The sequence below is a fragment of the Athene noctua genome, chromosome 1 (assembly GCF_965140245.1).
Source record: "Athene noctua chromosome 1, bAthNoc1.hap1.1, whole genome shotgun sequence".
Lineage (NCBI taxonomy): Eukaryota > Metazoa > Chordata > Aves > Strigiformes > Strigidae > Athene > Athene noctua.
The window spans coordinates 37,036,165-37,049,057 of NC_134037.1; the positions used below are offsets into that span (position 1 = coordinate 37,036,165).

The following is a 12,893-nucleotide window of genomic DNA, read 5'->3' on the forward strand; positions in this document are numbered from 1 at the left end:
TGGCATTGTACCTCAATAGATCTTTAACTATTCTTGGCAAAGTGGAATAGCTACAGTAGAAAAAAGTGAAACCAGTGAGTGGGAATTGAAGATATAAGCTTAAATTTTACTTATGGACCTATTCAGTGATGAAAAATGGAAATGCTTCTAGGGTGTCAAATTAGCCTCAAACATAGGAACCCATATCTTTAAAAGTACACAAAAATACAGGACTCATTTGGTTCCAATTCTTAAGTATTTGTGATGCAGTATTACATGACACAGCAGCTAAATTTAACGTAAAAATGTTAATGATAAAAATAGCATATAAGGCACACATTTAAATGAGCTGAAAGATGGCATTTTGCAGGATCATGTGACAGGAGCAATTAGTATCTTTTAGATACTAATCTTCCAAAAATTTGCATACATCTTAATAAAGATGTTAAAGATAATTTGGAAAGATCTTTTTCTGGTTGCATTTTCATGCATTTGATACCATCATTACACATTAAAAATAATGAAAATTGTAAACAGAATAAAAGATGTTTTGAAAGAAAAGTGTAAAATTTGTAGATAATTGGAAAACTTCAAGAGAGAAAATGTAAGAAAGACATGGTATATGTGTACCTGAATGTTGATGGATCAACTGAAAAACTTGCTTTGAAGAATGGTTTTAAAACTTGTAAAAGAAGAATAGAATGAAATGATAGGTTTCAAAAAGAACAAGATCAGCAAGAGTAATATTATCAAAAAAAGTAAGAGTAAAAAATTATCAATTTGCTAGAGAAAGAAGAAATGTCCTGGTGCATATAGCAATACTCAACACTAATTATCATGTTCTTAGGCAAATCAAGAGAAAATAAGGAAGGTAAAAACACATTATCTTGACAGTTTGGAATTGTGTTAATTAAATGTTTAAAGAAAAGTGGGCAGATAAATGATAAGAGAAAAATAATTGAAAAGCGCATTGTTACAAAAAGAATGGTACTTGAAGCAAAGAATGGGAAAAGTTCTACCGTATATGTCAATATACTTTTTTTTTTTTTCTCAGTTCTTATGTAACTTCAGAATGAACATCCAATGCTTACTATGTAGAAACCGTTATAATGCCATATATAATATGAGGTAACTCTGATACAGAAAAAATGTGACTGCTTGATTATGATGAATATTGTATGAAAGACAGGAAGCCACACAATGAAGGCGACAGGTGATTGTTATTGCTCTGTAAAGCATGCCAGAAACTGTCTAATTGTTGCGAGATAATTTTAAATGATCATGCAGTCATATAGAGTTTGTCATTAAATGAAATGGAAGTATTTTTTACACAGTAATGGCAGATCATGAACCATAAACTGCATAAAAGGAATTTCCCCTGTGAAAACATGGCCCTGAGTCCCTCAGAAACCACAAGTGGCCAAACACTGGATCAGTTGAGACTCTTGAATTACTTGAATGATATGTGAGGTGAGAGCAGAAGATACAATGCCATTGAAATCTCAGAGTAGACCCTGAAGTGCTCTAGAAGAAAATACCAAAAATCTACATTGAAAGGAGCTAGTTGTAAGTCTATTACCTTTTACAAGGTATGTTAACTGTGATGGACCAGCTGCCCAGGCATTCTGACCAACTGACCAACATATGGAGCAGAGGCCTTTCTCCAAGGATTTGCTTTTTCCCCTAAGTCACTAACTTGAATTAAGAATTATACTATTTACAAGACTTACAAATGAGATTCTCAGATATTTGTTGTAATGATTTCAAACTCTCTGTGCTAGGCTCACTATTTGGTCTTTTCATTCTGAGAAAGTGACCATACATTATCTGCTTCCATGTGATAGTTATCACTGTTCTGCTAACCTATTCAGGGAAGGTGTAATTTTTTTCGCTTTTCATTCTTTTCCTTCAATTTCCACTTTACTTTCAGTGTCCTGGGTTGAAAAAAATAATCTAAAAAGCTGTTATGAAATTGAACCCATGTATATTAGTTGATCCCTTCTCTTTTTGCCATGCAACAGATTAATTAAGTAAACTGGAGTGGTGAAAATTTTACAGGGTACATATTTTGATTATGTAAAAAAACCCCAATAATATTGGGTTGGTTTATTTTTCTATAAATGCCAAGGAACATTACAAAATCGATTGGTGATAGACTATCTCCTTCTTCAACACCATAAATGTTGCTTCGATTTTGAAGGTTTGTATTGCTTCAACATAACTGATGAATTATATTTTTGTAACTTTTTTTTTGTTCTCACTCTCTTTTCTGAAAGAAACATCTGCAATTAATATATTTAATGTTTACCGTGTCCAATTTGACTTTTTTTATCTAATTCTTGTTCACAAAGGTGACTGTTTCATTTTTACCTTTAAAAGGTATGTTTAAGATTTATTAGTTTTCTTTGATAACTCTAGAGTAGAAGGGCAGATAACTGTCAAAGTCTGGTAACATTTTAGTGTGTTATAGCTTAATCTCCACAGTGCCTTAAACAAAGCTGTAACTCTCCTTTGTTCTTACATGAAAGAATCTGCTTCATTGTCCTCATTTTCCAGGTGCATACTTAAGGAAAAAAGTTGAAATAGCTTTATCAAGGTGATCTACAAAGTCACTGTCAGGCATTATTAAAATTCAGAGTTCCTGACCTCTAGTTCTGAATTTAGACAAATATAACAAAATATTTTCAAAAACTAAAGCCATTTTCAAAATATGATATAGGAATCTTATTGGTATGGGACCTAGTCAAAGTGCTTTGACATCCATACATATCTCTCAAACGCATAGTACTATTCTTCAGGGTGGGTTTTTTTCAGGCAGATAAATGGTATTAATTTCTCAAATATCTGAAATCCTCAGAATTATGCTAGGCCTCTCTGTGTCTCTTGAGACCTGCATTATCAAATTTATACCCTCACTAAAAAAACAAGTCAGGAGAAACAGATTTCAAAGGGGAGAGTTTCTATGTGTTTTTAATAATCTGCATGGTGAAAAAGGCTGGATTTAACTGGATTCTAGAAAAATAAGAGTTTAGAACCATTCAGATAATTGGTCAGCATTTTTTTTTTAATTTATTGTTAGAAACAGGAGCAAGAAGTTTGTATTCGTACCTTTTTTGTATAATTGTAGTGGGTGCTTTTCTGTACAGCTTTATTAATTTCTAGCTGTTAATAGTATCAGTTTTGGGAGGTCTTCAATTTTGGTGTGGGGTTTTTTGTTTTTTTTTTTTTTTCAGCAATGTAAGCAATCTCTGTGTAGGAACATTTACCTAGAGCATTAATTTTGTAATTTCATTTGACCTTAGAATATTAAGATGTCATTATATACAAAGAGAAGAATTTAAAATACGGTAACTAAAGGTTTTGCCAGCAAAATTCAAGGTGACATCACAACAAAACTGTTGAAGTCTGTATAATTCATCATTAAAATCATCACAAGGTTTGACATGTATGAAAAAGTGGATTAGCCTGAAAAATGGGTGGGTGTTCTTATGATAGAGAGGGATGCTTGATTGATTAATGAGACAACCCTGCACAATAAAATAATTATTAATTAAAATATAAGGCTTATTTAAGAGGAACTGTTGAAACAGGATGAGGAAAGCCTATCAAAGACAATTAGTTCAACAAAGGTCCCATAAATGTATTGCTGTGATTCAATTAAATATACAGCGGGGCCAACAGTCCTCATGTTGATAATTCAACCAGTAACAAAAGCAAGAATGACTGGTCATGGAAAGTTGATCTTTAGAACTCGGAAAGGGCTGATCAATGTCAACACCAGATGGAGCATAAAAAATACACAGAGAGGTAATATTCTGGACTCCTCACTTAGAGGCAGTCTTCTCCTGTCATGGGAATAGTGAGAACCCCAAATTCTAATGGCTTTTGCCAGTGACAGACAGGGTGCCCATGACACTTTCTCTCCTTATATTCCTTTTTAAATCATTTTTATGCCACACTGCCTCAGTGCCACTTGCATGGGAAGGGTCTGACTGGATTGAAGAGGTTTAGATAAGCAGGCATGGTTTTATCATCAAATGCAGCCTGGATCCTGTGTATGAGTACTAGGAACAGCACCCAGCTGCTTCCAGAGAAGCACGCAACAACCTCTATCTTCCCATGAAGATGTGGAAGTAGAGGCCCTTTCCATGTGCTCTTGCTGGCATTCGGGGCTGCTTTGCCAGTGCTTTGTCAGACACTGTACCATTATTTTGTTTGCATTACACTTCCAGCTTTTTTTCACAACTTTGAAGGCTTACAAGTTTGAAAACTTGAGAGTATGGAATCCCATATTAGAAAAATTAATGCTAATATTTAATCTGCTCAGGTCTTGCCTCTGAGAGATCAGTGCCCTTAAACACAAGATTATATGTCTTGCTTGTACTTATCTTTGGGTCCAATGTATTCTTTAACTAATTTTAATGCACATAGTAAAAGAACTTGGAGAGGAATTGCGGAGGGGACTCAGTCACAACAGTTGTTGCATCCTGGTAGGTAGTGGATCTTATCTGGGAGATAACTGAGGCACAGGAGAGAACTGTTTGGATCTCACTTTTTCAGGTACAGTGCACTTAGCCAGTGAACTGCTGGGTAAGAGGCCAGTTTCCGCTACTGTGGGGAAGTTTTGCTGAAAGATAAGGAGCTGACATTGATGCCTAGCTTCAGAAGATGAACACTGGCCAGAGGAGAATGCCTGAACTCCTGAAAGAGAGGAAGAGAGCTAAGACGTTTATATTAAAAGGAATTACTTTTAATTCTTCAAAATGAATGTTGATGATGATGATGAACTTGATAATTCCTGTTTGATATGTTGGCTGGTGTGAATGCCATTCTTAAACGTCACTAAATAGTAACATCACCTGTGGAATGAGGCCTGGGTATCTAATTGTGGCAAAGAACTCTGGGGGCAAGGGCCAGGCCTCCAGCTTGGAAGACCCTGTGTTCAGTTGACTGATGTCCACTAGCAAACTTCCTGCACAAGACCATAAAACTAGTGTACACATCCAGCACTACAGAACCTGTCATGTACCTGTTAATATTTACCTTTACTAATATATTTACCTACTTGCAGAATTTCATTTCTGCAAGTAGGTAAAATTGAGAATCTGAAATAGATATCATAATGCCTCAGCTGTTCCCCTCCTCCCAGATACTCGCACAAGTCTCTCTGGCTTTCTATACTAAGTGGAGAAACACAATTTTTAAATCGACTAATTTCAGAAAGAAAGCTAAGAAGATAATTTGAAATAATTTTTATGAAATTTATGCTTAGGCCTTAGACAAACATATTTTTTTCTCCCTCTCTAAATAGACAGTTTGGTAACATCTTTGAATTATGCTAACTATACAATCCATGGCAAAATAACTATGGTGAATTATCTACCTGTTATAGATGAGAATAGGAAACATAGTATGACACATATAAGATTCTCCTGCTTTTGTGAATGTAGTCATTATATACTGACAAACAACTAATCCATGTTCATAATAAATACAGTCTGTGCCAGCCACAAATACTGAACATGATGCAACCCTTATGAGTCAACACATGTGATTTTGACACATTTCGTTCCTATCTGAAAGAGCGTCGTAAGAAACTCATGTTTTCCTTGACATCATATGTCTTATTTAAGGTATACATTTATACCATCTCTTTTAATTGCAAATTCTGGTGAAGAATCCCCCATGTTATTCATCAAATCTACTAACCACTGCTGCTGGAATTCATAGAAAACATCAAAAGCCATCTATGGTTTCATTACCAATATCTGAATCCTGTAACAGTCTGCTTAAGGTCCAGGACCCAGACTAGAAACAGCATTGAAGAATGATTGGTTTTAATGTCGACATGTAAAGCATATATGTATTTGTATTTGCTTGGCCATCTTAGAAGCATTTGACCTGAAATGCTGTTCTATTATCTGATATGGTTTGCATCAAAGGATGCAAGAAAATGCTTTAAATGTTTGAGTAATTCTTGGAGGGATGCATCCAATCTGCTGCACTGAAATACTCACTTGAGCAATTCTGCTATTCATTTTATAATCAGTCTTACTCAAGGCATATGAGAAAGTCAGTGAGAGCATAAATTCAAGTTCCAGAAATATTTTGCCATGTATGTTGTGCAGGTTTAAGCCCTGCCGGGACTGGAGAGCACGTTGCCGTTGCCCTTCCCCCACCCGCAGCTGGTCGGGCTGGAAGTTAAGCACAGACCCCGGGCTAAAATAAGAAGAAATTTAATACAACAGTGTGATAAACAATCTGAACAGCAGCAGTGGCAATGATAACAACAATAAACAGCAATAACAGTGAACAAGACAAACGATATACAGAGAAAATACCGCAATATGGTCACGGAAAAAGGTTCCCGCCACCAAGCCCGCCAAAGAGCAAGGTTAAAAAGGCTCAGCCCCTGGACCTGACGTCAGCATGGTATGAATAACCCGGCTGGAGATCCCTTCCCCCTCTCTCTCTGCTGGGGAAACCTAACCCTATCCTAGCTGAACCAGGACATATGTCAACATTTCAACAATTTTGATGGTGTGAGACAGAGTCATAGTGCAGAATGGGCTTATTGAGGTGACTGTATTTGAAAATGATGACAATTAGGATGGTTGGCATATGAAAAAACTAGCAAAACCCAGAAGCCACAGTGCCATCTCTTTGCTCAAACTTGTGTATCCTGGTTCAGCTGGGATAGGGTCAAGTTTCTCCCAGCAAAGAGAGAGGGGCAAGGGATCTCCAGCCGGGTTATTCATACCATGCTGGCGTCAGGTCCAGGGGCGGAACCTTTTCACCTTGCTCTTTGGCGGGCTGGGTGACGGGAACCCTTTGTCCGTAAACCAGCTAGCGGTATTTCTCTGTATATCTTTTGTCTTGTTCATTGTTATTGTTGTTTATTGTTATTATCATTGCTACTGTTGTTGTTCAGATTGTTCTATCACTCTGTTTTATTAAATTTCTTGTTATTTTAGCCTGGGTCTGTGCCTAACTTCCAGCCCGACTGGCCGCGGGTGCCGGAGGGGCAATGGCAATGTGCTCTCCGATCCCGGCAGGGGTTAAACCTGCACATAGTGTAATTTGAACTGGTCAGTTTTACTCACAGTTTAGGGGCGCTCATCCTGAAATACAATCTATAGTCTCTGGCTAATTGACTCCATCTCATTTTGACAGAGTGGACTTAACCCTACTTAATTTAGTTATGCATCAAGCTGTGAAGACTGAGTTAGGTTGTGAGAACACCTGGAGGTCATCTAGTCCAACTCCTTGCTCTAAGCATGGCCAACTTCTGAGCTAGATGAAGTTGATTTGGTTTTGAGGGAGAAGAGGAAAGGGAGAATAAGTTGTTTAGAACTGTCTTAATTTTGTGCTGTAACCACAAAGCATTATTGCTTCCTACCTGAAACTGCTGTAGCTTTTATGATCTATGTTGACTCATACGTGTAAAAGGTATACATGGAGCATACCCACTAAAATTGGTATTTCAGGTAACAGGGTTATCAAGATTGTTAATATACAATTGGATAAATTCTGAGAGGTACTGAAGATTCAGAATGGCCAATAAAGAAAGTAAATATGGCTCTGCACTGACATATAAATTTAAAAGCCAGTACAACCTCACCACTGAAAAGATAAGCATGGTGGCCTTAGTACAATTAGCTATGAAGCTATGAGTCTGAGTCCTACTGGTTTGTAGACATCCATGTCTGAGAATCAGCCTGCTAAACTCTGCTGTTGTCCTGCGTTATGACTGCAATGCTTCTTACAGGTCAGGGTTTCAGTTTCTATGTTACACCACAGGACCTCATGCTTTTGTAAGATGAAGATGATAATGTTACTCTGTCAGGCAGGTTTATGGTAAGGTTAAAACTGGTGGTATGCTTGCATAAAGTGACAAGGCATCCTACAGTTATGTAAGGGTATATAAACACACCTACACTGTGGCAGGTGTCAGGGTACTCTCAGATGATTTTTAATCTTATGTTTTCCAGTTGCGAAGTGTCTGTCCAGTAAATAGCAGCTGACAGTGACAAAATGCCAGTATGTATGTATATACAAGCAGACAGATAGATAGATATTTCTATTTAGTAAGTGTATTTTTCAATATCACACATTCCTAAGGGGAAGAATTTGTTTGAAACATAGCTGGCTTTGCAAAATACAAAGTGTAGGAACGTGTAGGATAGTAGACCTAATTCCTGATAAAAATTTAAAAATTGTGTGATAGAGAATGAGTAGAATACTCATTTTAAGACCAAAGGAACTGGGAATAGGATAGAGGTATAAAAGTAGAGGAGAAAACATACATTTAAAGTATTTTAAAGCATCAAAATGCAGCAGAGCGCATAGAGTTTTCCTTCTGGGAAGAAGACAGTCTGTTTGCTACATCTGGTGAATATTGGTCATACTGCTTAATGCACTGCTAAACCCACTAAGACACCACAAATAGCTGAGAAATGAAGAACAGAATAAACAATAATCTGGATTTCTAGCAGGTTAAGACTCCAAGTAAAGTTACTTTATTGTTGCCTGTAAACTAATGTCCTGTAAAGTGAGAAAACCTTTTATTATTAATCGTGATCATCTTGTTCACAGGAGTTTTCAGAGAAAAAAATCCCACATGTCTAATTCATTCACATATAGTTCACTAATCACTATAGTATATGTGTGATTATATCTGGAATTAATCTTTAAGATTCAGTGATAATATTCTAGTATTTTTATTCAAGTCTGGCTTTAGCCAGGAAATAGAGAAGATTAAAACCCACATGTAATCCAGTGTTACATTTGTTTGGGTTTACCATTCATTTGTTTATAAGCACAAACAGGAAAGCTAGCTTTAACTTGGTAATTCTAATTTTATTGATGAAAGTAGAAAATAATCAGTGCAAAAAACAGATGTCTTTTTTTTTGTCTTTTTTTTTTTTCTCTGAAGCTTTATGTTCTTTGACTTCCCTTTCCCTTTGGCACAAATTTGCTTAACCCTTTTTTCAAAGGCAATTATAGTAATGAAGATCTGCAACACTTATTGCTGAATTGGAACAGGCAAGCAGGAAGGGGTAAGTCAGAATGAATTAAAATGATTTCATAGAGCACACACAAAGCCTTTGTGTCCTAAAGAATGGCTGAGTAAATAGTGGATATTTGCTTGCTGAATAAAAAACACCCCCAAACAGCCTTGAATGCACTCTGGCTCCCTTATGTTCTCAGTATCAAGTGCTAGGGTGTACCCAGCATCAACATATAGTTTTGGGAGTTCAAAGCTCCTCTGTATTTTGCTAGTTAGGCTGGGCTTTCAGTGGTTTAAAATTCAACATTTAAAAACTACTCTATGATCATATTTTGCACATAGATTTTTTGTTGTTGCAAAAATTTTATCCCACTCACTTTCCCTTCCCCGTTATTAGAGACAGTTTGTGTCAGGACAGTGGCAAAGACGTGAGTTCAAGTCCTGAGGTAATTTTCTTGATTCTGGCACTAGTTGTAGTCAAAGATAAACACTCTATCTCTAAACTCTTTATTTTGCTCCCTATAGTTTCCTGTTTGTTTACTGTGGAATTTGAGGTGCTCTTGGACAGCCTCCAAATGGCTGGGACAAGGACTCTTCTGGTCCTAAAATAGGGATAGGGAGGAAGGACCAAAAGATACTACTGAGCAAGCCCCACTTCTGTTAACCCACTTTTTGTTAAGTATAGATATGAGTAAATCAGGAATTTGAATTTAGAATAGTTTTGTTCATGAGGGAAAAAAATCTGAGTAACCCTATAAATATTTAGAGATTATTAGTTTTATGTTTTTTCTTTTAAGATGGGAGTCTATATCTTAATCTCGTATTTCCTAGTCTCTCACAGATGACACGTACTGCAAACTTGAGGAATCATAAAAGCCTCAAATCATTTATGTTAGGATCACTAATAAGTGATTAATATAGGTATTCAGACTACTGCAAGAGCTTCTGTACTTTTGAAAATATTCTCTGCAAGTATCTGACCCTAATGCTAAGTCATAAAATAACAGTTTTGTTAACAGTTCAGTTTACCCTGTTCTGGTATAGAAGTTTCTTCACACAAGCATCGAGTGTTTTGAGATCTATGTGCATATATTTGAGATAATGTAGTTTTAAAATATTATATATGGCACGACTATGTGGCAATAAAAAGTAATTATTATGCATTCACACATACCACATGTACTTTATAAAACTGGTGAGAAGGAATTTTTCCAATTACCATTCACATGCATGTATAGAAGAAATACTTTTTCCCCTCTGAAAGCCATCAAAAATGAGAAAATTCAAACACTGCTACATAAACCGGATGCTATGTGAAATTATTGGTCATTGTTTCCTGAGTCTTGATAAACATTCCATGCACCAAATCTTCTACTGCATCTCTTAGGGGAATAATATACAGTTCTGCATATTGCCAGTCTTTTATGGGAAATGTATTGTAACATGCACTTACAATTTGCTGTGGGAGAAACTGTGTGATCCTGCTTTTTAAATTATCACTTTCTCAGTTCATAATTATAAATATGGACTGTAATGATACCATCAAGCATGCATGAATTACCTGGAATTCATTCTATCTCTTGCCATCATAGAGTATGCAACTTAAATGCAAAAGCATTTTGATATAACTTTTCTTCTTGTTAGACACGAACTATCATTCTCTCATTTTTTGCTACATTTCTAAAATATGATTAATGATTAAATGACACCATTTACATGAAACTGAAAAGTAAAATCAAAGAACAACAGAATATAAATCTAATATTAACTAATACGTTACATTTTCCCAAGGATTTTTTTCAGTAGTGTAATTGTCCACTAAAGAAGATTTACATCATTTCAGTGAGTTACAAGAACTGTGTTCTTTATTTTCTAAAGAAAATCTGTGCAAACAAAAGCAAGCTAAAAGAAAAATGCTTAAATAAAACTTCCCAAGTGGTATTGCCAGCAAACTATGTTTCACACTGTATCTTTAACAAATATTTATATACCATTGAGGAGACTTCTCTTTTATTATTTTACATTTTTTGCATTTGATTAACATGCCTGAGATTGACATAAAATAGGTCATCGTCTTGGGCCAGCATAAAGCTGTTGTAATGTTGGCTTTTATTTCAAATACATAAATATCAAAGCATAGATGGAAGAGTTAGTAAAAAAGCTCCCCCAAAATGAAGCATGTTCCCCAAAGCTCTAAATCTATTGAATATGAAACTGAACAGGGAAAAAAATCACACCACCATCTTTTTTTTTTTCTTTTTTTTTTTTTTCCCTGAAAAAGCTTTAAAATTGCTGTGAACTTTTAAATGTTTTTAAAAGAAGCAAGTTAGCTGTTGTACTAAGTACAGATGAGTTGTCTGTATTTCTGTTTTCTTGCAAATAATTTTACAATTGTTATTACAGTAATCCTTACTAGTATTGCTGTGTTCTGTGTATTTGCCAGTTTGGTTTATTCCTCCATAATTTGTACATCTAAAAGGTTTTGAAGTTGTTTCTGACAATGGCTAGGTAAATGTGAAGACATGCTTTACTACTTTCTCTTCATTTCAAACCACCTTTAGCAATGTCAACACTTAGATGTTCTTTCAGCTACTTTGTTTCCCTTCCATATTTTTTTTTTTTTAAATTATATCTTTTCTTAACAGAACATATTCAACTAAATGGCATCTCTTACAGAGATTGTAAAGCCAGGGAAACACACATGAGAAATCTTGCCAATGTTTCCTTTTCCAACTTTATAGCACTGTCAATAACTGTACTGTCTTTAGCTGAATTGTCAAAACACAAAATTCCAAACAAAGAATTCTGTAATGTGAAAATAACCTGATCTTTCAATTATTTTTTTATCAATGTAAATTCATATAAACCTTTAATATATGAACTTACCTCTGCTTCCCTGAACTTGGAGAGCAAGGCAAACGATCAAAAATATTAATCCAATTTTCAAATGCATGCTGTCTATTGGTCATTCACAGTTTTCAAGATCAATCATGCAGAAAATAAGAATATTTAGGTCAAGTAGAAGAATTTTCTTTTCTTAAAGAACTAAAATCTCCAAACGTCTTCCCTCTTAGTATTTTTCAGGTGTTTCCAGCCTTGTATGGCATTGAATTGCAACTATGGAAAGAGCGCAACAGGTGCCAGAATGCAAAAGCAGGACAAACGCCTCCAACGCACACAGTTCTAGCCTGGGGAACCAGAGTGGTAAGACAAGAGTGACGAAGTTTTAAAAAGAAGCAGTGTCTGTTTCTGGAATAATCTGTTTATCTGCTGCTCAGACATAATCCCTCTTACGGTCCAGCTGGAAGAGCTTTCTTCATCTTATTAACCTTCTGGAGCAGCATCTGTCAACCCCAGAAGACTTCAGCAACACCATGATAAACAACGGAAGTTTCTTCTAGTGCCCATTGCCTTTGAACATTGATCCTTTGGGCATTCTGGAGATACAGCATGTGAGCAGAAGTGAAATCACAGGAAGAGCTGTTCCAAACCAGTGATCATAAAACCGAGGAAACTTCCTTTGAAAAGGGAGACAGCTTTTTTTAAAAGAACATGCTATACTCAGCTTTTACAGTACGTGTGTCTTGGAAGCCTCTCTCTCTTCTGATACCAAAAGGTTGTTGCAATATTCCTATCAGAGCAGTGATGATGATGTTCTGTGACAGCAGTGAAATGATGTGACTCAGCAGTAAATTGCAGCAGTGTTCAAGGCTGGCACAATCTGATTCCAGACTGGGAGTGGGGGAGGGAAGGTGCTTCATGGAGGGAGAATAAGTAACAGTGGTGGGAAATGATGTTTCGAGCACATAGCTACAATCAGGCCAAGAACTGGCAGTGGGTGAATACACTCTTCAAACAGCTCTGTTCCAGTTTCCCAAATAACTATTCTGGTTACATATTAGAC

The 12,893-nt window shown here is 36.1% G+C and overlaps 1 protein-coding gene across 1 annotated transcript in view; it reads right to left on the reverse strand.

The window, feature by feature from the left end:
- The window catches only part of IMPG1 (interphotoreceptor matrix proteoglycan 1), a 64,061-nt gene extending 51,519 nt beyond the window's left edge, over positions 1-12,542 (reverse strand). The window contains exon 1 of the mRNA XM_074895941.1: positions 11,876-12,542. Within this exon, the coding sequence (XP_074752042.1) occupies positions 11,876-11,942 (67 nt within the window). The 5' untranslated portion in view covers positions 11,943-12,542. The remainder of the gene's footprint in view (positions 1-11,875) is intronic.
- Positions 12,543-12,893: the final 351 nt, after the last annotated feature.